General features: G+C 40.4%; 12 protein-coding genes across 12 annotated transcripts; 6 read left to right on the plus strand and 6 right to left on the minus strand.

Annotated features, from left to right (window-relative positions):
* NEHOM01_2054 (dolichyl-phosphate-mannose-protein mannosyltransferase) lies at nt 1-1890 on the minus strand (the record flags this gene model as incomplete). Its single annotated transcript, XM_051490932.1, has 1 exon — nt 1-1890. A coding segment is annotated over one exon (1890 nt), but the record flags the coding sequence as incomplete, so codon positions are not given.
* A 48-nt stretch (nt 1891-1938) lies between these two features.
* On the plus strand, nt 1939-3210 carry NEHOM01_2055 (phosphatidylinositol N-acetylglucosaminyltransferase subunit A; the record flags this gene model as incomplete). The annotated part of the gene is made up of 1 exon (XM_051490933.1): nt 1939-3210. The coding sequence occupies one exon, from the start codon at nt 1939-1941 to the stop codon at nt 3208-3210; it is 1272 nt and encodes a 423-aa protein (XP_051346893.1).
* A 705-nt stretch (nt 3211-3915) lies between these two features.
* NEHOM01_2056 (glycerophosphodiester phosphodiesterase) lies at nt 3916-5214 on the minus strand (the record flags this gene model as incomplete). The annotated part of the gene is made up of 1 exon (XM_051490934.1): nt 3916-5214. One exon carries the CDS (start codon nt 5212-5214, stop codon nt 3916-3918), a length of 1299 nt encoding a protein of 432 aa, XP_051346894.1.
* Nucleotides 5215-5231: 17 nt separating this feature from the next.
* NEHOM01_2057 (uncharacterized protein) lies at nt 5232-6047 on the plus strand (the record flags this gene model as incomplete). The annotated part of the gene is made up of 1 exon (XM_051490935.1): nt 5232-6047. The coding sequence occupies one exon, from the start codon at nt 5232-5234 to the stop codon at nt 6045-6047; it is 816 nt and encodes a 271-aa protein (XP_051346895.1).
* A 52-nt stretch (nt 6048-6099) lies between these two features.
* On the plus strand, nt 6100-7518 carry NEHOM01_2058 (ATP-dependent RNA helicase; the record flags this gene model as incomplete). The annotated part of the gene is made up of 1 exon (XM_051490936.1): nt 6100-7518. The coding sequence occupies one exon, from the start codon at nt 6100-6102 to the stop codon at nt 7516-7518; it is 1419 nt and encodes a 472-aa protein (XP_051346896.1).
* A 903-nt stretch (nt 7519-8421) lies between these two features.
* On the minus strand, nt 8422-10119 carry NEHOM01_2059 (serine/threonine-protein phosphatase 2A regulatory subunit A; the record flags this gene model as incomplete). The annotated part of the gene is made up of 1 exon (XM_051490937.1): nt 8422-10119. The coding sequence occupies one exon, from the start codon at nt 10117-10119 to the stop codon at nt 8422-8424; it is 1698 nt and encodes a 565-aa protein (XP_051346897.1).
* Nucleotides 10120-10157: 38 nt separating this feature from the next.
* On the plus strand, nt 10158-11459 carry NEHOM01_2060 (uncharacterized protein; the record flags this gene model as incomplete). Its single annotated transcript, XM_051490938.1, has 1 exon — nt 10158-11459. The coding sequence occupies one exon, from the start codon at nt 10158-10160 to the stop codon at nt 11457-11459; it is 1302 nt and encodes a 433-aa protein (XP_051346898.1).
* A 362-nt stretch (nt 11460-11821) lies between these two features.
* Nucleotides 11822-12835, minus strand: NEHOM01_2061 (uncharacterized protein; the record flags this gene model as incomplete). The annotated part of the gene is made up of 1 exon (XM_051490939.1): nt 11822-12835. One exon carries the CDS (start codon nt 12833-12835, stop codon nt 11822-11824), a length of 1014 nt encoding a protein of 337 aa, XP_051346899.1.
* Nucleotides 12836-13238: 403 nt separating this feature from the next.
* On the plus strand, nt 13239-15503 carry NEHOM01_2062 (uncharacterized protein; the record flags this gene model as incomplete). The annotated part of the gene is made up of 1 exon (XM_051490940.1): nt 13239-15503. The coding sequence occupies one exon, from the start codon at nt 13239-13241 to the stop codon at nt 15501-15503; it is 2265 nt and encodes a 754-aa protein (XP_051346900.1).
* A 426-nt stretch (nt 15504-15929) lies between these two features.
* On the minus strand, nt 15930-19214 carry NEHOM01_2063 (uncharacterized protein; the record flags this gene model as incomplete). The annotated part of the gene is made up of 1 exon (XM_051490941.1): nt 15930-19214. The coding sequence occupies one exon, from the start codon at nt 19212-19214 to the stop codon at nt 15930-15932; it is 3285 nt and encodes a 1094-aa protein (XP_051346901.1).
* Nucleotides 19215-20088: 874 nt separating this feature from the next.
* On the minus strand, nt 20089-21987 carry NEHOM01_2064 (uncharacterized protein; the record flags this gene model as incomplete). Its single annotated transcript, XM_051490942.1, has 1 exon — nt 20089-21987. One exon carries the CDS (start codon nt 21985-21987, stop codon nt 20089-20091), a length of 1899 nt encoding a protein of 632 aa, XP_051346902.1.
* A 469-nt stretch (nt 21988-22456) lies between these two features.
* On the plus strand, nt 22457-24519 carry NEHOM01_2065 (uncharacterized protein; the record flags this gene model as incomplete). Its single annotated transcript, XM_051490943.1, has 1 exon — nt 22457-24519. A coding segment is annotated over one exon (2063 nt), but the record flags the coding sequence as incomplete, so codon positions are not given.

The raw sequence follows: 24519 nt of genomic DNA on the forward strand, positions 1-24519 counted from the left end.
GAGGTACTTGATGCGGTTGACTAGGAAGAAGGGGAGGAAGTGAATGAGCCAGCCGCCAAAAACAAGGTAGAGTCGGCCGGTGCGGCGGGAGAGGTAGCGATTGGTTGATTTCTTGGGTTTGAGAAAGGCAGCGATAGTGGCTAGAAGAAGAGTTAGAATATTGAGTGTGCTTAAGTACCAGGTGAAGGGGTTGCCGACCATGGCGAAACGGGGAATTGTGCCATCCCAGCGATTGAAGCGTAGCCATTTACGCGGGAAGAGCCATTGCTCGGGTCTGGTGCCGATTGTATCTTTACCATCATCAACGAGGGCATTATTAGCGGCATTCATGGCGAGATTGAGTTCGAGGAAGTTTTGGAGGAAGTCTTTAGTCGAAGGAGTTTGGGGTGGTTTGGGTAGACGGGGTTGATCATCTATTTGGTTCATTTCAATATTCCAGAGTGAGCCGGCGGACTTTTCCTCGGTACAGACGATTTCACCTTGTTTATGGCCCCAGGCTGGGAGCTTTTTACCGGTATAGGTGAGATAGCAACGATTGGACTTATTCCGGATGTAGAAGAAAGAGTCGATAGGTGCAACGGTTGAGTGGGGAGTGGATGGTTTCTGGGCAGGTTCAAGCGTGAATACGGTATTCCCTTGGATAGCACCGTTCATTTCTTCTTTGGTCAGGGCGGCGACTAAGTGGCCATGAGAAAGGGGGGCGGCCCGGGGCTCAACGGCTAAGTAGGCACTGGTTTGGATATGCATGAGGACGAGGTCTTCTTGGTAGTGAACTTGGTCGGGATCAGTACCTACCATAAGAATGCGCCAATGATTGTTAGAGTCTTTATGGGGGTAGGTCGTGATTTGTTGTTCACCCGTGGGGTAGCGATCAACGTGGGAGTGGAGGAGGCCGGTAGCAGGAATGGAGTTACGGAAAGTCACTCGGTTGCCGTAGAGGACTTTCTCTTCATTGGCTAGCATTTCATTATTCTGGAGATGGGCTTGGAAGCGGCTGCTCATATCGCCATCACCAGGTCCTGAACGGTTCAGGATATGGAAGTGCACGGCAAAGCAAAGCGCATACACACAGATTGGCAGGACAATTAGCGCAAGTGCCAAACGAACAAATAAACGAATAGCTGCTAAGCGCCGGGCGCGGATTTCACATAACAAAACATAAGTAGCATAGAAACCTACATGGGCAACGGTCAAACAACCAATCCATTTAACACTCATAGCTAGACCAATTCCTAAACCAAGTCCTAATAAATCAGGGCCAAGTCGTTGTAACCGGCGCGAGTCCATGATCACCCGGGCTAGGAAGACTTCCGAAAAGACTACTGTTGCCAGCAGATACGGATCTAATAAAATCAAACGAGAAATCGCAACCAAGGCATTATCAAAAACCGCAGCAAAAGCGAGCACACGAGCTGTCAGCCGACTAAATCCCAACGACCGTACAATCGCATAAACACAAGCGGGTACGACTGCCCCAAAAACGGCATGGAAAACCCGCATAGCCCCATAGTCCACACTTAAGGGATAAGCCGCTTCACTTTCAAAAGCAAACCGGTCCTTAACTCCCGCCAAGTAAGCACTCAGGGCGGTCAACATCTTACCAAGCGGCGGGTGCACGTCAAAGAAGAACTCTCGGTCCAGATAGTGCATGGCAAACTTACCAAAATGAGCTTCATCCCAGATCACAAACCCGCCACGCTCAATCCGATATATGCGCACAGTTAAAGCACAGATCCAAACAAATAACAGCTCGCGCCATTGAAATTTTCCGTATCTGCTTTTTGAAGGTGATTCTTCTAAAATTAGGCCAGAATCAGGTCCTATCTTTCCATCAGGTTTCAAAACCTTTGGCTTAACTTTGCTCTCTTCATGCTCTAATACATTTCCCATTCCACAACAAACACAATCTAAGTTTATAATGCAAATGTTTTGTTCTGCATGCGATATCGAATTGCGATGATCAGCGATTTCTTCTATCCACGGGTTGGCGGAGTAGAGAATCATATCTTAAACATTAGCAAAGAACTACGCCAACTTGGTCACACCATTATTATTATTACCCACTCTAACACTGGGCTAGTTGGTGTACAGGAAGTGCTAGGGTTCAAAACCTACTATTTAGACCTTCTTTCTATCTTTGGTGGGGCTGTGTTTCCTACCTTCTTCTGTACTGCCGCTCCTATTGCCCGGATTCTTCTTAATGAGCAAATAGATATAGTCCATGGCCATCAGTGTACAACCTTAGCCCTAGAAGGTGTCTTTCATGCCCGTATGCTCGGTTTAGCCGTCTGTTTCACCAACCACTCTTTAGTCCAGGTCAATACACTGGGCGGGGCACTAACTGCTACGGCTTTCCAGCTAAGTATGCTTGATGCCCACCAAATCATCTGTGTCTCCCAAGCCAGCCGAATTAACACGGCCGCTCGTTTGAACATTGATCCAGAAAAGATAGCTGTAATTCCTAATGCCGTCACAGATGACTTTATTCCTAGTCCTACTGCACTTAAACCCACTCCGGCCATTATTATTACTATTGCCGTTGTTTCCCGTCTTACTTTCCGTAAAGGCGCCGTACTTCTAGCCGAGACTTTACCTACTATTTGCCAACTAGATGAACGTATTCGCTTTATTATTGCTGGGGATGGAGATAAGAGAGATTTACTAGAACATACGGTTGATGCTCACCAATTACACACCCGAGTTTCTTTCCTGGGTAATATTAACTCTAACCAGGTCCAACAAGTCCTTACTAAAGCCGATCTTTTTCTGAACACTTCACTCACCGATGCCTTCTGTATCTCAATTGTCGAAGCAGCCGCCTGTGGACTTTATGTAGTCAGTACTAATGTGGATGGAATTAGTGAAGTTTTACCCACCCATATGATCACTCTTACTCCAGCCACACCCGCCGGAATTATCACCGGTATTAAAACAGCTCTACCTAAGATTGCCAAGTACAACAAACTCATTTCCCATCAAACAGTCCGTGCTCTTTATCGCTGGCCCGATATTGCCCAAAAAACTAACAATATCTATCACCAAATCTACAAACAAGACAGATCTTCTCCTCGCCAAAAACTAACTAAATCAGCACAGGAAATGTACCGTCTAAGAAAGCATCTTTTCTCGCCTAGTTTCCTACTTGTTTTTTTATTGAACTATCTCTCTCTCTTCCTACTAACTCTTGTCTATGAAACTCCATTTAGATAAGCCGGTTTTCCAAAAGTTCCCACTCACTTCCAGCACCACTATTCAGTTCACAACAACTTATCCACACCGACACTACAAACATCTTCTTGTGCCCTACAAGTACGTCCTTAACCAGCACACACTTACATTTACACTCCAAGGCCCCCATGCCACTATCCAAGCCCAGCAGCAAGACCTCAACCAACGCCTCCAGGACATTCAACGTAAAATCACACTAGAATCCCTTATCTTCACCTACCTTGATAGGCACAAATAAACCCCAGTATGTATATCCATTTAAGCACATACGTGCATACTACTATAATTAACTTAGTTTATTGGTTTGGTATAGGTTTAGTTAGGATTGAGTTGGTATAGTTAGGATTGAATTAGTAGATCTGACTGCATTGGTATAGTTAGGATTGAGTTAGTAGATATGACTGAGTTAGTATAGATGACTAAGTTAGTAGATATGACTGCATTGGCATGCACTTAATATGTATTTATCTAAACTGTTTATTATATCTATTTACTTATCTAATTAGTGCTAAGAAATGAACAACCAGCCATTATTTACTAGCACTTATCTGAACTATACACTGTACCTAATTGGCAACTAACATTAACTAAATACTACCCCAACTAAGGTAGCTCAATTTACTTATTTAAAGCTAAACAACTTATCTAACTAGCATATCTAAATCTGAATCTAAATACATATCTAAGTCATTTCAAAAGAAACTTAGCTAAAACCTCTACATGATCCGAAATCACAGCATTAATCCCAAGAATACGTTGTCTTGATACATCAATAAGTGAACTATTCCGCTCACCATAAGTTATAACCATCATTCCCGTCTGCTTAATCATCCCAACCAGTTCTGGTTTACTCAAAACTTCATTCACTTCCGTCACAATCCCTAAGTACCCTTCCGACTGCGCATACTCCACACACTCACTACTCAACTCCTCCGTTAAGAACAAGACCCAAATACTATACTTCTTCATCTCTAAACAAACCGCCCGGGAAAATGAACTATAAACCACACTCCTATTCTTAACCCAATCCCCTCGCATAATCTTAACTATCTCCAAACACCATTCCTCCACCCCAACTCCAACTTCTTCCACATACTTAATCTCAATATTCAATCCCAACCCCGATCCTGATTTAAGCAACAATTCACTTAACAATTCCATCCGCCCCTCTAAACTCGACCACTCCATTTCACTCAACCATTGTTCACCAATTTGCATATCATGGTACAACACAACCCGTCTATCCCTCGTCAACTGCACGTCAATTTCCGCCATCCCACAAACTTCCCCACATTTTATAATCCCAGCCACACTATTCTCACCAACTCCTTTCCCAAGTCCTCTATGTCCCACCACTTCAGGAATATGCATACCCCGCACCAACTCACCATTATACCGCAACCCCAAACACTCACCCCCTAAAGCCATCCACCGCATTCCAACATCCACCACCACTCTCTCCCGCCCATTCTTCCCTTCCACCTCCAGCATTCCCGTTCCCTTTCCCAACTCGCACTTACATCCACTACACTCTCCACTACACTCTCCAGCACCTTCAACTCCCTCCTCTACACAAACACACTTACTACTAGTACATCCACACCCACACCTACTCCTACCCTCACTATCTACACAACCACAAACACACTTACCTTTACCCATCTCATTACCCATCTCATTACCCATCTCATTACCTATCTCATTGTCTTTACTCATACTCATATTGTTATTATCACTACCCAAACACATACTCATACCCCTCTCACTACCCAAACACATACACCTACTCATATTATTACTCAACTCATGACCACCCAAATTCAAATTCAAATTCAAATTTCCAACTTCACCCAACCCTTCTAAACTCCTACTATCTCCACCCACCACTAAACCTACACTATCTACACACCTTCCCAGACACTTACTCTCTCCTATACCTCTCCTACTACACTTATTACAACCTACAGCTATATTAACCCAGTACATCTCAACAAATATTTTCCATGGACCTCTTAATTAGACACCTCAACACTAAACTCGAAATCCTTTCTAAGACCGAAGTACGATACTCCGGTATTTTCTCATCTTATAACCAAGATAAGCAAACTGTAACTTTTACCAAAGTCCTTTCTCATGGTACAGAGAACCGATTAGCCCCCATTAAAATACCCGCCTCACCCCAAGTCTATGAATACATTGCCTTCAAAGTCGCCAACATTGCCAAGATTAGACCACCCAATAATTCCACCTGGATTTGTATCAATTCATCTACCTCATCATCTACTACTACTAATAACACCTCTACTACTAATACCACTCATACTCATCCTAATACTACTTCATCTACCCACTCCAAACCATCCCACCCCAAACAAACTCATTCTAAACCACCCCACTCTAAACCATCACATTCCAAGTCTTCTTCTACCTCTACCTCTGCAACTCCTAATCCTAACTCCACCACCCCATCTTCTTCACATCTCAATCTTAATCCTCCCAACTCCACCACTACTTCTACTACTACTACTACTTCTTCTAACTCCACTACTACTACCCACCCCAACACACATACCCATACCACCTCAACTCAACCTAACTCCACCTCTACCCACCCTAACTCCACCACAACCCACCCTAACTCAATACTAACCACTCAATCTAATACCTACTATATCAAAAACCCCTTCCATCGAGCTATCAAAGTCCCAGACGAAGAGTACGATTTCACCAGTCCTAACTCACAACTCCAAAGACTTAAACCCCCTAAAAAACCAACTACCCCATACAACCCCCAGACATTTTTTGATACTTTTAGATAAGCAGATAAGAACTGTAAATCTATTTATTAATAAAAAATTTACCCATGTAATTATGACCGAAAGAAAAGAATACAAGTCTAAAGAAATATTATCTGAAGATGACGTCATCCTCAGAAATGACTTTAAAGATAAGAAAGAATTTATAGATAAGAATCAAAATATAGATAAGAATACTTCTACAGATGAAGCTGAAATTGAAGAAGTTAACCTAGATATAGAATCTGCTCTTAATCAAGACAATCAATCAGAAACTAACCGACAAATGTTAGCTGGAGTCTTAGTTATCGATGAACAAGGGGGTGAAAGTGTTTTAGCCGAGTCTTTTGAGTCTATGGGCTTACGTGATGATATTCTTAAAGGTGTTTACTCAATGGGTTATGAAAGACCTTCTCCTATTCAAATGACAGCTATTGTCCCTCTAGTTAATGGCCGAGACTTAAGAGCTCAAGCCCAGAGTGGAACAGGTAAGACAGCTGCTTTTGGAATAGCTTCTTTACAACGAGTTGATCCTAAACTAAGGGACATTCAAGTAATTATTATGGAAACAACACGTGAGTTAGCTATTCAGACGACAGGTGTTCTGAAAAGACTAGCTGCTAGTACGGACATTAAGATAGAAGCTGTATTTGGTGGTATAAAACTAGCCGAAACAGTAGATAAGATCAATTCTAAGCCACAAGTACTAGTAGGTACTCCTGGTCGTTTATTACATTTAATTGAGATATGCAAGTTAGATTTAGTTAATGTTAAGTTGTTTGTACTGGATGAGGCCGATGAAATGCTTAAGAAAGGATTCTTAGAAACGATTAATCTTATCTATAATAAGATTCGTAGTTCTAAGATTCAAGTAGGTTTATTCTCGGCTACTTGGGGTAAGACTGAGCAGGATGTGACTAAGGATATACTTAATCAGCCAGTGATTATCTCTTTAAAGGATGAAGATCAGACTTTGAAGGGAATTAAGCAGTACTATATTGATGTGGGTGAGAAACGAGGAGCAGCAGCTGATTTTAGTAAGTTTGAAGTTTTATGTGATCTTTATCAGCGAAGTACAATCTCGCAATCAGTTATCTTTTGTAACAAGGTAGAACGAGCGATTAATATCCAGAAGAACTTACTGGAGAAAGGATTTGATTGTGAGTTGTTCCATAGTGAGTTACCGCAGGAAGTAAGGAATGAAGTAATGCGGCGGTTTGTGGAGGGTAAGTGTCGGACTTTGGTTTCATCAGGATTATTAGCCCGTGGGGTGGATATTCAGACGTTAAGTGTGGTGATTAATTTTGATGTACCGCATGAGAAGGAGATTGATAACTACATTCATAGAATAGGTCGGGCGGGTCGATTTGGCCGGAAAGGAACTGCGATTAATTTGGTTTCTGCTGAGGACCGGGAGATGATCAAGAAGTATGAAGAGCATTATAACACGACAATTGCCCCCATGCCGATGGACTTGGCCGGTAAACTTGAATAAAAGGCTTTATTTCTACGTTGGTTTTGATTTAGATAAGTATTGAGTTTGTTTTGGTTTAGATAAGTATTGAGTTTGTTTTGGTTTGATTTAGATACGTATTTAGATATGGATTTGGTTGTGTTAAGTTAGTATTTAGATATGTGTTAAGTTAGTAGTTAGATGAGTATTTGGTTTAGATATGTGTTAAGTTAGTATTTAGATACGTATTTAGATGAATAGTTAGTTTGTTAAGTTATATACGTATTTATATACGTATTTAGATAAGTATTTAGATGATTGTTGTAGGAGATAAGTGTCATAAATTGGTTTATAGCAAGACTTGATCTGTTAAGGTCAACTTGGGTTAGGAATCTTATTTTACATTATGGCTTAGATTGGATTATAAGATATAAATAAGAATGTATTTGATAAAGGGATTGTAATTTCACTCTTAACCAAGATAAGTAAGATAATAATAAGTGTTGTGTTATTGAGTGGCTACATGCCGGCTTCAACCCAAACCAACCCAAGACATAGTCATATTAGACACTCTTCAGATTATTGAATTGGGTTGGTATTGGGTTGGTATCTTCTTAACCAAACTCCTTTCTGTATTTATAGTTTAGAGTTGTACTCTACCAATCTCTAACCCAATTTGATTGATCTCTTGTTCCTGGAACTACAGATGAAGAATAAAGATATGCTGACTTGTGCTTATCTTCTCTGAAACATACTGCAATGCAACTAACCCAATACTAACCTAATACAAGCAAAGAATGGCAGTGGATACTCTGAATACTACATAAACACAATCTAATACTAATCCAATACCAACTTAATCCAATCCAATACCAACTCAATACCAATCCAAACTCAATACCAACTCAATTCAATCTAATACAACTAATACGTGCTTTATTTCTATTACAAAGACTCCTGAACTGCCCGGACAATCTCAGGATGTGGATCATTAAGAAGCGTCTGCAAAATATCCGGTCTCTGCTCCAGAACACTTGCTTGTAAGGCATGAACAACCGCCAGTCGTACTTGGGCCACTGGATCCCTAGCACATTCCTGCAAAAGACTAGCGGCTGCTTGTTGCACCGTTCTTGGCCATAAAGTCCGTAAGACTTCTCCCAAGGCCCAAACATAAGATATCCGTTGCGCATAATTAGAACTCGTCCTAAGAAAGTCTAAAGCCGGAAAAGCTTCACCTAAGACCCAAGCCGTACCAAAAGCCAAAGAAATCTCAGCTAAAATCCGAGCGGCCTCCCGCCGTACTTCCCAAACCGGATCAGTAAACATCTGAAAGAAAGCCGACTTTAAATGCACTTCAAAATATGAATGTTCTATCTGCCGCGATAAAGAAGCAATACTTCTTAGTACAGCCGTTCTTGTCCGCCAACTAGCACTACCTAAATCACTAATTACTGGAGTTAAAGCACTAGCAATCGCACTAGGACCTAATTTAGCATAAAGTAAACGTAAACGAGCAATAGTCTCCATTTTAGTCTCCGTATCTTCATCTCCTAGTAAACGTCGTACAATAGGCAAGATTCTTTCTTCAATCTCACTCCTATCTAAAGCATCAGCTAAACCAGCTAAAGTCATCGGAACCATCTGTTTAACTCGAGCTGAACTATCACGCGAAGCCCTTTCGACTAGACTTAAAACCGTCTCTTTAGTCCGAGGTACTTCAAAGAAGACCCCAGGAATAGCTTTAATCGTACTAACTCTTACTAATTCTTCCTTATCAGTCATTAAATTATCTAGTATTTCTAATAAATCACTAACTACCCCACTATTAGTCTCATAAGCATACCCTAAAGCTACTTTAATCAGACTAGTCGCTCGATTACGTACTTCCCAACTTACATCTACTGCTCCCTTCTTAAATATACGAATAAAGAACTCAGCATAAGCCGTTGACCAAGGTAAAAGACCAGCTGGACAATCAAAACAACTCCTAACTGAATCTTCATTTTCATCAAGTAAACGTTCACTTAATTCCAGTAAATCATCAGCTGTACAATATCCAGATAAAACATCAGGTAAAGATAAGACTCTTTTTTGGACAATCGGATAAGTATCTACTAATAACTGTTTAACTAAAGAACGAATACGTTTAAAATAAGAAGCACATTGAGCTTCATTAACGACTTTCTTAATCAAAGCCAAGGCTGATAAGCGATGCATAATAAACTTACTTTGTCCCAACTCTAAAACTAATTCCTCTACTTGTTCTAACTCGGCCATTAACTCTTTCTTCTCTCCTAAGACTAATCCTATACTTACTAGAGATTCAGCTGCTTCTCTTCTTATCTCTTCATCTCTAGTTAAAAACAACTCTTTAAAGATAAGTATAACCGGTTTTAGATCAAGAACTAACTCTTTAGCTATCTGTTCTACCTGTCTGATGATTGGTCTTTTGGCGGCTTCATTTGTATCTAAGATTGTTTTGATAAAGGGTAGTAAATATTGGATAGTAGATAGTTTACCTATCTCTGTAGCGATAGTAAAGAGTTTTTCTAGACTTTCTTCTCTTGTTTTTGAATTGGCTGATTGCATTCTTTCTATCTCTTTTTCAATTTCATCGTATCTGACTGTAGAACTCTCGGACATAGATTGAAAATAAAAAGAGAAAATAAAGGCAAAATTTAATGGGATCTATAGTTAAGAAGTTAAATGGATGGTGCTGGTCTATTTGTGTGATGGGAAACCTTGTGATTGTTGGTGATAGTCGGGGTCTTTTGATTGCTGTTGTGAAAAGTTTAACTGTCTGGAAAATAGTGAAAAAAATCAAAACAATTGAGGTTGCTGCCGTTAATTTATCTTTAGGTTCAGATAAAGATATTAATATGAGTATGAGTAGGGGTAGAGATATGGATGGAGATATGAGTAGTAGTAGAGATAGTAGTAGTAGAGATAGTAATGGAGATATTAATGGTAGAGATATTAATAGTATGTGTGGGAGTAAGGATATGAGTAATAGAGATATTAGTATGAGTAGTATGAGTAATGTTAATAGTATGAGTATGAGTAATAGAGATATTAATGGAGATATTAGTATGAGTAATAGAGATATGAGTAATAGAGATAGTAATAGTATTAGCAATGTTAGTAGTAATGGAGATGATTGTTGTGGGGTGGAAGATGATGATGAGGAAGAAGATGATGGATTGGTGCGACGGATAGAAGTAGGTTGGGGAATGCATGGAGTGGTTGGTGTTTGTTATTTTGATGGACGGTGTGTACTGGTTGATGTTTTGCGTGGGAAGGTTGTGCAGGAATTGGAAGGGGCTGAAACTGAAGCTAAATCAGTGGCTTTTGATGGGATGGGCCGGTTGGCAGTTAGTACGCGGTCGGGATCTATTTGGATTTGGCGGCAGTCGGAGACGGGTGAATGGGAGATTGAAGAGATTATTGAGTATAGTGAAAGTGATGTAAAGACTGTTTTGTGGTATAAGGGAGTTTTGTTTAGTTGTGGGTATGCTGAAGAGATAGTGTTGTACTCGGTTTGGTCGGATGAAATGTGTGGAGTGAAGTGGGAGATAGATTGTATTTTGAAAGAAGTATCTACAGTTTGGGATATGGTAGTGGTGGAGTGGTTAGAAGTAGGATACTTAGGAGCAGTCTTGCAAAATGGTGATTTGGTGATTTATAAGGAAGATGGGGGTGATTGGAAGTTGAGTAGTAGATTGTCTGTTTCCAACCATCCGATTATTGCGATGTGTTCGTGTTGGGTTGGGGATGAACCGATGTTTGCGATGGTGATTAATCGGTATACTTTAGGTCTGTTTAAAGTGACTGGTGAGTTGTATTGGGAGAAGCGAGTTTTAGAGGAGGAGGAAGAGCCGATGGATATTGTTTGGTCACAAGAAGGTGATTGTTTTTTGGTTCTTTCAACTCAGATGCGACGTGGTGAACGAACTAGTCTTGTTCGACAAGTTATGATGAGTTAAGTTAAGATTGGGTTGAGTTGAGTTTGATTTGAGTTGAGTTAAGTTTGGGTTGATTTTGATTTTGATTACATCAACCCTTATACTTATATCTAATATTTAAATTGATTCTGGTTTATCTTAATGTTGCTTGTTACTTTTTGTTTACTACTTACTGCTTACTACCTACTGCTTACTATTTAGTACTTAATATCTAATCTTGAATATCCAACTTTATTTGTGTTTAAAATAGATAGAAAGGCTACATAAAATAAAGAAAGCTTGGTTTGGATTTGGATTTTAGTTGGATTTAGATTTGGATTTGAATTAGATTGTGTTGGTGTTTAGTTCGAGTTAAGATTGAGTTAAGATTGAGTTAAGTCAATTTAGTTGTTGATTTGGTTGAAGGATGATTTGGTTATGCACTCGAAGATAGCGTTGGCATTGAGTTCGTCTGTTTCGATGGAGGGGATGTTGGCGGGTTGGAATGTATCGGGGACAACGATAAGGACACGGCGGAGACTGTAGTTTTGCTCGATGATTATTTCGGTTAGGATAGATTCGTTGAAAACGGATAGATCAATGATGATTTGGCGGAAACAGGTGTTGGAAATATGGAGGGTTTTGACACCGGCGTATGATTCGGGTTCTCCGGTAATGTGGAGGACAAAAACTGAATAGAGGGCTAGGTTAGTGGCTTCATTAGCAATAAAATCACAGGAAGTTTGGCGGTGGTACTCTTTAATGAAGTACTTGATTTGAACAAGCATGGTGTAGTATGCATTGATATGGGAAGGATCAATAGTTGAATCGCCGGAAATTCGTAGAAACTCAATATCTGGCCGACTAAATGAACGGATGATCATATCAGAAATAGGATGAATTTGCTTGTAGATAGGAAAAACAATAAGCAAGGCCTTTAAAGAAGGAATTATTCGGCGAAAATGGTCTTTATAGATCTTGTAGTGAATTGGATGGAAAATATCTTCTCGACTTACATAAATGTTCTTCTCTCTCTGTTCATCACGAGAAATAGACTCTTCACTACTTTCGGAATAAGTTTCTAACTCTTTAACAAAGACCTTACAGACCTTTTCACCAGAAGTAGTGATATTAAGGAAATCATCAGTTGGATTATTAATCATCAATGCATCAATATAATGGGGTTCTGTTTCTGGAAAGACAGGCAGACTAGTGACATCTAGTTTTTGTGTATAAACGTTCAAGATAGAGTTTAGAAAAAGACTCTGCATATCTTTCTCTTTCTTTTGACAGAGATCTAAGAGTTGATAAGTCTCCTTTTCAATCAAGTCCATAATAAATTCCGGCTGGGCATTTCCAAGTCCACTTGTTACTGTTACCTCATCTGTTTCAATGCCCGGCAAACAAATTACGCTCATAATAAACAGCAGCTCCAATGAGAGTCTTACCATACTACCCATGCCCCGTGCCCAATATATAAGCACTACTAACTAATCTCTACTTAATTGGTCTCCCTACCCTCTACCCAATAACTAATCGACTCCATTAGCCAATACCAACCCAATACCAACCCAATACCAACCCAAGCCAATCAAATTCTGAGTTTAAATGATTCACTTCCCATTCAAGCCAAATTCCGATTAAATAGATATAAACATCTTAAATTAAACTTCCAAAACAGAATATCAATCCAACACGAATACCAAAATTAACCCAAATAGGCCCAAATAAACATTAAAAACACACCCAAATCAAGATATAATTATGACGTCATTTATTGGCCGACTATTTCTATATATAGACACTAAAACTTTTAGTTCTATGCCCAAAAAATCACTGCCCAATTCATTAGATCAGCTGATCGGTAATGATAACTTGACCGATCAAACTAAGAGAAATGTTAAGGCTTTACTTATAACTGCACCTGTACCAGCAAATCTTAAACTAGATCGTCTGTCCTTAGCCCAATCGTATCTAACCCTTAGCATGTGGGGTAAAATCCAAGATGAAATCAAGTCAGAAACGACAAAGCGAGATAGAGATGCCATCCAAATCGCTAAAATTGATGCTGAAATGGCCCGTCTGGAAGGAGAAAAGGCTGCAGCTGATCAAGAGTTGAATAATCTCAATCAACCTCCAGCAGATCCAGCAGACCAAATAGATCCAGCAGACCAAGCAGCTCAAATAGATCCAGCAGATCCAGCAGACCAAATAGATCCAGCAGACCAAATAGATCCAGCAGACCAAGCAGCTCAAGCAGCTCAAATAGATCCAGCAGATCCAGCAGCTCAAGCAGCAGAAACCCAGCGTCTTCAATCTATAATTACTGATCGTGAAAGGAGCATAGCCGACCTTGCAACAAAGAAAGACGAACTAGAGGTTAGTAGGAATCAACATGAAGGTAATATTCAGGCCGCAGAAGACAAACGTACAACGATCAAGTCTATGCTTTATCCGTTCTATGGCAAGATGCCGGATGGGATTAATCTAAATCTAGAACAAGAGCTTAAGAGACTAGAAGGCTTGCATCGTGCTCAGCTTGATCATACTGTTTGGCGTGGTAAGAGTAAGGATCAACAAAAGACCGACGAACAGGTTAAACAGCAACTAATTACTGATATTCAACAGGCCTTGAAGGTCTATGGTGGATATCATTATGAGGTATGGAAGAATGCAAATGATGCGCTAGAGCAGGAGATCATTGGGGACGATTCAGCTAACCCAAAAATCCCAGAACTAGCTGATCAACTGGATGTTATCAACCGAGCCCGTATTATGCCCATAGTAAATGAGCACATACTATACCTCATGCACTTACTTAAGGAAGAAGGTCGGCGCATTCAAAAGCAAATTGATAACAGAGAGAAGTCCTTCCAGATAAACGCAGAGCTTTATGAACAGGACGATTTATTCAATGATTTACACTATGATACTTGTGATGAATATCTTGACGTTGGTTATAAAGTTTGGAAAGCTGAGGAGAATATGATAGTGCCTAAATACTATTATAATATTGTGACCTCACAACAGGCTAATGGTTATATTCAGAAACTTAAAGTCCATTTCAATCACTTAAAAGACTTCTTGGTTGATGTGAATGCTGATCTGAATATAGAAATGGTTAAGGGACGGTTTAATAATGGGATGGATCAAGCTGTAACTCAGAATGGCCTTCCTCCAGTTGTCATTACTCCAATCAGGAATAGTTGGTTTAGTATCATTAATGATGTGTACTGTCACAAAAGCCATGATGCTTGGAGTGAGGATCAGCTCAAAGATTTGGGGTTAAATGAACTCCCCTATACTGGTACGCCGACCCAAACTCCTCAACAACAATATCGTGGCCTGAGACCCAATAAGAACGCCCAATTGGATGGTGTTGCCTATCTCCTTTCCTCTAAATCCAGCAAGAGGCAGTACATAAACGAAGAAGGCCGGACCAAGTACTACAGGCATCAGCTTTCTGAGATAGCGCAGCCGCGCGATCTAGAAAGCAAAGAAGTTAGTCAGGCAAAGGCAAAACTTAGTCAGAAGGCAACTTGTCTACGGGCTGCTATGCTTTTGATCTTATCAGTGTTTTTCTTTACTCTTGTGTGGATTGGCGCTTTCGAGCTCACAGTCGGTGGTGGACGCTTGCAGTTTATTACGAATATGGATATTCTTACACGCGTTATAACGATTGGTTCGCTTTTGCTTGGCGCGGGTGGCTGTGCTGGGATATATCAGGCGATCAAAAAGACAATTCCAGTAGTGAAACTTTGGAACATCAAACCAGCTCTGCTTTTCGTAGTTCCTTTCGTCGCCGGTGCTCTTCTTGCGCTCATATGCACTATTACTTTGACTCCTGGCTCTTTCCGGGTTATAGTTATTGCTCTTGCTGTAATTACTTGGATAATTGAGTGCTTCTACTGGAAAATCAATTGTAACTCGCGTTATAAAGGCGTTATTGCTAGCCGTTTAATTAGATTCCTTATTGCGACCGCTATAATTGCTTTCGGTTTCTTCTTCTTTATTACATGGCTCAATATTCCGGCCATCGTGCAGGCTGCTGCTGATATTAAGGATAAGGTTCCAGCGGGTAGTTGAAATATTACACTAAGCTCATAGTTATCTTTCGGTGCTGATCAATAAAACCTACTAGTAGTTGTTATTTACTATTCAAAAGTTAGTGTGGAAGACCCAAAGATCTAATAACGTTATAATTCGGACTATTTTGGGCAGTAGATATAGTTGCTTGGTTCTTTTTCCATAAGTTTCCAAGTAGTGTTGGCTAAATATTTGGTCTCGTTTTATCAGTATTAGATTAGTGGCAAACATGTTTTATTTGATCGGCCCTATCTACTTTGTTAGTTCGAAAAAGAGCTGATCTTTGGGCTAGGGGTGGGTGGTGTTAGGTTGAATTGGGTTGAGTTAAGGCTTGGTTAATGGGGGTTTGGTCATTGGAAGTGGTCTGGTTTTTCGATATAGTGTAATCTAAATGTATCTTCAGTTGCTTTATTAGACTTGAATTGCTCAAATAAGGTAGATGGCGTCACAAGAGCCATTGGCTTTTTCATTAGCGACAGCAATGGAAAGTTCAGTCATGGTAGTGTATCTGGCATAGAAGTATGCATACCCATTGCTCCAGGTCAAAGATTTAGGTTGGGCGGGATCAGAAGCCGGCGGGTTGTCACATCTCTCGAGCACGAGGAAGTTAGATAAAGAAACAGCGATTAGTCGCAGAACTTCCTGCCAGACACCAGTTTTTCGGCAGATTGGACATCTATTGTCGAGCTTAAACTCAGCCACACAGATAGCACAAACAGGATGACCACACTTAAAATAACAAGCTTCTCGGAAGTTGTGATCGGGGTCGAATTCTAAACGAGGCTTCTTGGCGACATGCTCTTCCGCCTTTATCATGGTCCATGGAATATAAATCACTCGAAGACAGGCTGGACATCTAAGAGCGGCACCATTATTCTCGAGATGGGTTTTGATCGTCTGCAGAGAGCCAATCTTCTTAGTGATAATACCGGCAAGATCCTTGGGATAGGAGATAAACCGAGCAAGTGAGTCGGCTGATATGGAAATAGAAATGGCCGCAGAATTCAAATCATCAATCTCTAAACTTACAGGATAAAACCGAACCACTAACTCAATACACGAACCATCCGACTCGTTCGTATCGGCACCTTCTAAATAAATATAACTAAACCACTCCAGATCAGCAGTTAAGTAGCGATGTGTGACTATCAAATCTCGGTCGCTTGTTGACATTCTAATATTTACTATATGCACTGTGTGTATGTTCTTAAATCGATAGCCGACCCAGCGAATGACATTTACTAGCTCAGTGGCAGTCAGGAACTGATTGTCATTGAAACGCAAGATTAACTTCTCGACAGAGCTTTTGGGAATTAGAGGCGACGGTTGTTTGCTTGACTGGGGCAGATATTGTGAATAGCAATCGATAAGGTCCTTTTCTAACCTTGATAAGACAATATTATAAAGAGCAAACTCTGTCTTGGTCTCTGGGCTGGTTGTGGACTGATTTGACAGGTTTCTAAGGTAGTCTTCGAACAAGCTAGCTAGAGGTTGGATTTGATAGCTTGCTAATCTATAAAGGAGATCAGTATATGGGGCGTAGTCGATATTTCCCAATTGTAGGAACAGCTTGTGTAGGTTGAGGCCCTGGAGAGTGGGGTTTCCTTCCCTCAGTGCTTCTATATACCTGAAGAGTGAGAATTTCGAAGACTTGTTTTGTTTCTGGTAGAGTTTAACTTCATTTAGATCAAGGAAGTTATTGAGGGTAAGCGACGTGATCTGGTGGGTTCTAGGCAAAGATAGAATCCGGGCGATGGCAAGATTGCTAAAGTGTTGGTTCAGAAGGTATAATTCAACTGAACTGGCAAAAACATAACGCCCCATAAGCCAATAAACAATGCGAACATTGACATTATCAAGCACTAATATTTTGACATTGAGCTGACACTTGTATTCTTCTATGGTATCTTGCCGCATTATATTGTTTAGGTTGAGTCTAATACGAGCGGGGTTTGGGCTATTGTGAATATTGATAATGCTAAGCTTTTGGGCAGTGATGCTTCCCAGCATACACAGTAACTTAAGGCATTTGTCAATTTGTTGGCCATGGGCAGCGCATGTTCCAATGATGTTGATGACGTTGTAGCATATATTCTGACAAAGGCAGCCGTGGCCCTGGGTTGTGTAACATAGCAAATAAAAGTCTAGCTTAGCGTCATCAAGCCGGAAGTTAACTGTCTCTTGGAGTTGCCAGCTGGGATCACTAAGTCCATTGCCACAGCACTTAATGTCTTGAGCGCCAAGATCTATTGCTGGCACCGATAAAGCCTTGCTGGCGACAAGAAAGGAGATAGTGTCACCAAAATCCTGTCTTGGCATTAGATAGCACATTCTGATTTCATTGAGACAGATGCCATACTTGGCAAGGACGGTCGAGGAATGGCGGCGTTTGTAGCTGTCCAAAGAATTGCAGGGCAGATCCTTGAGGATTTTAGAAACACCTACCGTAGCAATGATCCGAGGCCTAGGAGTGTCGTCAGTTTTTAAAGATGCATCCAGAAGTTGCTGCATTGAAGACGAGCTAACATTAAGGCCAGCAACGCCATAAACTCGGATTTGAGGGCCATTGTTATTGATAATATACCATAAAACGGGCCAACTAGCCACCAAGTAAATCTTCGAATGTTTCTCGATAGCATTCTCAAGACCAAGTAGTTTAACTTTGGTGCTTTTTATACATCCCAGGCTAATCTTGTGGCAGATAAGAGCATGGTTGTTAATAAACGTGAAATCTATCGTAGCTATCCCACTCCATGCCCTAATGCTAATGTGGTAGTTGTTTTCTAGAGGCAATCTGGGCAAAAGATGGACACTTTTATACTCCGATTCTAATAGATAAACCGTTATAATGGGCCGTAACAAAGTAATCCCACTATTCAGCAGTTGCACAAGTCTATTTTGTTGTGTAACCGAAAAGTAGATCCAACAACCAAGCAGATTCCCGGCATGCTTGATAGTGTTCTGTGCTTCGGCCAAAGAAGCAGCCAAATCGGCATCGCGGATATCCGTCTTTCGCTGCTTGTATAAAAGGCTAATTCGAAGGCACCTACAATCCAACATGTTAACAACTCGAGACAGAATGCACAAATTCAGTAGAGTACCGTTCGAACCGCCCTCCTCCACAATAATAATGGCCTTCGCGATCTTGATGCTAGCAATCTTTCTTAAGGAAGCCAGGGCCAGTATAGCTTTTTGTGGCGTCGTATAGTTGCGTAGTTTAAATGTGAGGTGTGTCATGCGCACACATATCGTATAATAAGGACGGGTTGGTGGTAGGTCGAGGGTTAGTATTGACGGCTGATTAGGACTAGCAATCGGAGTTGGTGAACATTTAGGAACATAGGGTGTGATTTTCACAAACTTATAGGGGTCACTAGCAAATGAGAAGCCAATCGATTCCATGTCATTAATCGTCTGACTTATACTTGGGCAGGCTAGTATATCTCTCTTTTCAAATTGGTCGAGTTTATCCGAACTAGCAACGGAGCCCAACAACACAAGCAAGACATATAACCCCATGCTAACCCAGGACCCATCTATTTCTAAGTGTTTGCCTCTGATATAATCTTCAGCCGGCATAGCCAATGCAAGTAAACCCATCTGATTAATATGAAAACGAGCTTTCTGGTTGGTAGATCTGATTGATATTTGGCTTGTTTGGCTCGAAGCATGTTTACTTGATAGAGTGTATATAAAGGAAGATAGCGACATAGACCCCGGTAATAAAAAATAAGATACAATATGGCTAGGCTTACATTAGGCCACAATCTAGATACAATCTACTGCCGAAAGAGCACATGCAACGATGTGCTTTGCTCTGGCAATCTTATCCAAAAAACAAGTCCACCTGCCTTATTTTATCTGAACGGTCTCAAGCAGCTATCTAGCTTCTGCTTCCTTTCTGACGCTAGCCAATTCAGTGTCGGTCTGATCTAGATAAGCCCATTTGTTTTGAACACACGCCTTTTATTTGAACTTGCATTTACATACGCTGATTACCATGTTCTGGGGATGGGATAGTACCTTTCAACCATACATACTCAACTAAAGACCGAATTTGGGTTAGTATTGTTTTAAACCTAATCCAACCCAATACTCATCTGCTCATTTACAAGCTGCTTGCCGGCAACTATCAATTGATATTATTAATTCTCGCAGCTTTAATAGAATCAATCTGATTCGACTAATTTAGTTTTACATATCTATGCTACAATTCAATATGACGTCATCCTCACACACAACCATATTTATTTAACAAATCACATCGATACTCGTCTCAAGAAATGTCTTTAATAGAGTAAACATCGGATAATGAACCATATCCAACCCAACACTAACACTATCTAATCTATAAAAACGGATCTAAAACTCTCGAGCAAACATAGTTGAATAAAATATATCACAGTCCGTTTCTAAATCGATCTTTAGTTGAACCTATTCGAATGAAAGGTTGTATTCCTGGCCATAGACACAGAAAAGAGGCCCATTTGGTTGGTACTTTGGCTCAATAACGATAAATTCAAAGTCTCAGATGCTGAGGGTTTTTATTTCAAACAGGGCGATCTTCACACTCAGAACAGAACAGTTACCTGATTATCGTGTTATCCAACACAAACTCCGAAATATTTCGGACTTGCGGATGAGGGCGAATTAGTTTAATAGCATCATTTTCACTGCAATTGATATTTTGTAAATACACCTTTACCGGTTTAACAAAGTCATATTTCTCCAAGATCCAAAAGGCAATTACAGTACTAACATTATCCAGTATCAAAACATCAACGCTCATATTGCATCGGAATGGATTGCGAGTTATCTCCTCCTTAACATCACAACGAAAATTGTCGATCGCACGGATCTTACGAATATTTTTGATTGTAAGCTTATTGGCAGTAATATCTCGGAATAGATATAGAGTGTTAGTGAGAAGATGAAAAGGATTAAAATCAATTCCACCGCTCCCATCAATATTGATCTCGTTGTAGTGTATATGCTGGCAAAAAAGCATACCATCTCTTGGCTTATTACTATCACAAAAACTATCCCAATTTACAAACTTAAGGTTAACGGGCTCCTCAATCGTTATATATTCGGCATTTTTAAGTCTTCTACCACAACTGATATTAAAAGAGTAGGGCTCTGTTGCTGATTTAGGCAAGGCATCAAGCTTCTCAAGTATGCCTAGAGTCTCAGAAAGGTCCTCTTGGTCATCTTTACCGCAGACCTCCGCTGTTTTAACCAATACACCATGTTTAGCACAGATATCTTTTATGTAATCATAGGTAGTGGATTTACTAAATTCATAAGGAAAACCCGGGCTTATCTGAACAACAATTTTGTCAGCAAAGATACAATGCCCAGTGTTCTTTGGTGGTTCAGAACAAGAAGAGCCTTCTTTATAAAGGCAATTGTCGTCTGGGACCATAATACTGTGGGCATGGATTTTATCTTTAGAGGTGCGACCCAGCAGTTGAAGATTGTCCCAACTAATCAGCAATTTTATGTCTTTGTACTGTTTAGTGCAATCCCCTAGGCCTACTATTAATGGGCACGGCTTATAGGTGGCCATAATTGTGATTTTAGAACAATTGGTAGGAATTGAGAAGAGATATCGAAGGTTAACCTCAGGTTTCTTAGAGCTAAGGGATACAGTTGCCTTGAAGTCTTTCGTTAAACATAGATTGTCAAGGTTATGGGAAAGGTTATCTACTGGGTGGAAGTGGATAGATGAAAACTGTTGCTTTATGGCGATAGCATTCGCACCCCATTGTGAAAGGTTAGTGTTGCCCCAAGCTACGAGCGCACATGGTGATTTAGGAGTAAGACCGATGACTCTCTTCGCCTCACGCAAACTAGCATCATAAATGGACTGGTTTTGGTTATTGCGCTCTAAGGTACACTTCAAATTGAGCTTTAGCTTCTTACACTCAAGCATGTTAATGATTCGAGTTACAATTAAGATGCACGTCTGGCGGCATTTTAACCTAGCATCCGTATACATAATCGAAGCTACCGAGACTTTGATGGCAGCGATCGTATTTAGAAATTCAAGGTCTGCGTTAGCCTCTTTGGCACTTGAATACTTGGGCATGATAAACTTCATCCATCTGGTCCGAGTATCTACTATAGAAAGACCAGTCTTTTCTTCTAACCCACTTGAACTTAGACATGGGTTAGTATCGGAGTCGGAAACTGTTGGCTGCACTGGAGTATAGGGTTTAACCAACACCTTCAGTATACTCTCATCGAGCTCAAACCCAATCTCTTTCAATCGATCAACTATATCCTTTGGCGATTTCCAACCCGCCGGGGCTCTCTCACCACAAACCCCACTTCCACAAGCCAACTCATCCTTACTATCTTCAGCCGACCCACAAACAACATTCAACACCACCAATAACCCAACAATAACCTTCCACATAAGTATTGTAGATGGATAATTCTCATTTATACCTAGAGTAATTCGACTTTTGAGATAAGGCATATTCAAAATGAAATAAAACTCATTAAATAGTAAATGCGATATGATCAATTTCAAAAGAATTGGGTTGGTGTTGGGTTAATTTAAGATGTTATAAGTATTTAAGAACTGTATAGCACTATAACACGAAAGTTGGGTTAGTATAGATTAGGATCTCTTTATCGTACGCCATCTTGAAATAGTCTGTAAGCGCAGAATATAAATACTAATCTGAGATTGTGATTTCTAATTCAAGAATTTAGTCGCACTCGCTGCGATCAGTGCCAGGCCGATAAGTATTACAGAACTATACCCCTGTAGATAACTCACTTTAAAGTGGAGACCTGCGAGGACACCACAACTGATGATTGCCGCCTTATTCCCGGCGAGGCTGGTAGAAAGCTCTAAGTCGAGCAAACAATTAGTGTTCATGGTCTTTCTTGCAAAGTAACTCTGAGATTAGTTTAGTATCTTTCTTTTATTTTCACAATCTATGTGTCTATCTGTCAACCATATCGAAAGCAATTTAAAGTATATACTAGACCCTACTATTTCTCAGTGGAGAACTCCAAATACCAGGCACAATACTACCATTGATCGCACTGTAGGCCGTTCTTTACTTAAACTTTGTCCCATGAAGATAATACTAACCCCTTGGGTGCTTGGGCTATGCGTTCTACTAGTGTTACTAAGCAATGCGAGTGGATCAAGCGACATTGGTATAAGCTATACTAGCAGTGATGATTCTAGTGCCAGCATATCAAGCGATTCTAGTAAGGACAGCGGAGATAGTGTAGGTATAGATGAGGATGCCATTGATCGATTGAATATGGCTGGAAAGCCCAATAAAGCTGACGTGCCAGTGAAGAGAACAATGTTAGATTTAGCCACAACAAAAAGCCTGCTTAACTCTCTGTCGCCAATCGGCCTTACAATTAACTGCCGAAAGAAACACGTGTCTGTGTTCTTCTATATGCTTAGCCAAGCAGATGAACCCGGCTTAAACAGTGACTCTGCACCAGGCACATCTAAGCCCATAAAACTTAGACCTCAATATGTAATAGAGTGTACGGCCGCGAGTATTGAGTTTGCAATTCCTCGCGAACCTAACTCACTAGAGGCATTGAGTGCATTAAACACACTAAGAATGATTGCTGTCATTAGAGTGATCTACTCTTCGATAGTTGATGTTTATGTTCATTACTATAGAGCTTCCCTAAATTCTTGTCAGCTGGGCCGGCAGATTCTATCTCGATTTATTAATATAGTTGATTGTAAGTATTTGGAGTTTTGGTTTGATGAGGAGACAGATATGGAGCCTGACGATATCCACATGTACTTAGATGTCTGTCGGAAAGAAGCACAAAACGCGATTAGCCAAGCCAACTATAAATTTGAATGTAAGATCACGTGTTTATCTTCAGGAAGTAGTCTTTCAAATATGTTATCCAGCGGCATTGTCTTACTACGACCAATTGCAGTTATCTATTTGGCGGTTAGTGATCTTCAAAACACCCAATTAATTAGTAGGTTATCATTCAAAAAGAACTACAAGCTTGGTTTGTACTTTAACTCAATAGACGTTAATCTCAACCTTCTCCAGCACATGCTAGTCCATTGTAGTCATCTCATCGCCAGCGGACTTGAGACAAACTTAGTTGGTTTTGAGAACTTTGTAACTAGCAACCCAACCACGGCCTTAGAAGTCACCTGGCTATTTCTTTTGTACTTAGGCCACTACAACATTGCTTTAGTCTGTGTTCATACTATTGTAGGTATTATATCCTACCCACATTATATCCAGCCCACGTTTCAGTCCAACCAAAATCAGATACCACCTGAGCCACGAGTAATCACTACCGAAGTTATCTTACAAATCAGCACCAATATGCCCTGTAGAAGCTCTATTTATTATACATCACTCTATACTCCAGCAGCTCTTGCTAAGCATGGCATCAGAACTGATACCGTTCAAATAAGCTATGAAGAATATCGCGATGACTTGGAATACACTTTAAACGTACTTTGCGATCTGAATGCTATCCCAATGACTGTACTAGATCAAGTTCAACAAAAGAACATTATATGCTGTGGCGAGCATCTCAGTGACTCCACTTGGACACTTCAAGAAACAGTCAATATCGAACTTAGCCATGCCCGGCTAAAGAAGAGTCTCAAAAGGTACATCACCAAAATATGTCATAGCTTCTGTCAAAACATGCGCTACTCAACGATCAGAATAACCGGAACTATTGGACAAGCACAATCTCAGATACAACATCTCATTTACCTTCTACTTCGATTCCAGAACCTTACTGCCGATACTCTTACTATTTCAAATGTACAACCAGACAACCATATTATCAGTACATTCGACTTAAAGACTCTAAAAGACAGTTCCACAGAAAACCCCCTATTCCATCTCAATGTCAAGACTCTGATACTAGACAATGTAGACGAAACAATCATCTACCGGATATTCAGCCGGTATATCTTTGCCGACCAAATAGAAATACACATTCTCAATCAGTATTTCCAGAATCTAGCCATTGCCCA

This window comes from Nematocida homosporus (assembly GCF_024244095.1).
Source record: "Nematocida homosporus strain JUm1504 chromosome Unknown 4442, whole genome shotgun sequence".
Taxonomy (NCBI): domain Eukaryota; kingdom Fungi; phylum Microsporidia; genus Nematocida; species Nematocida homosporus.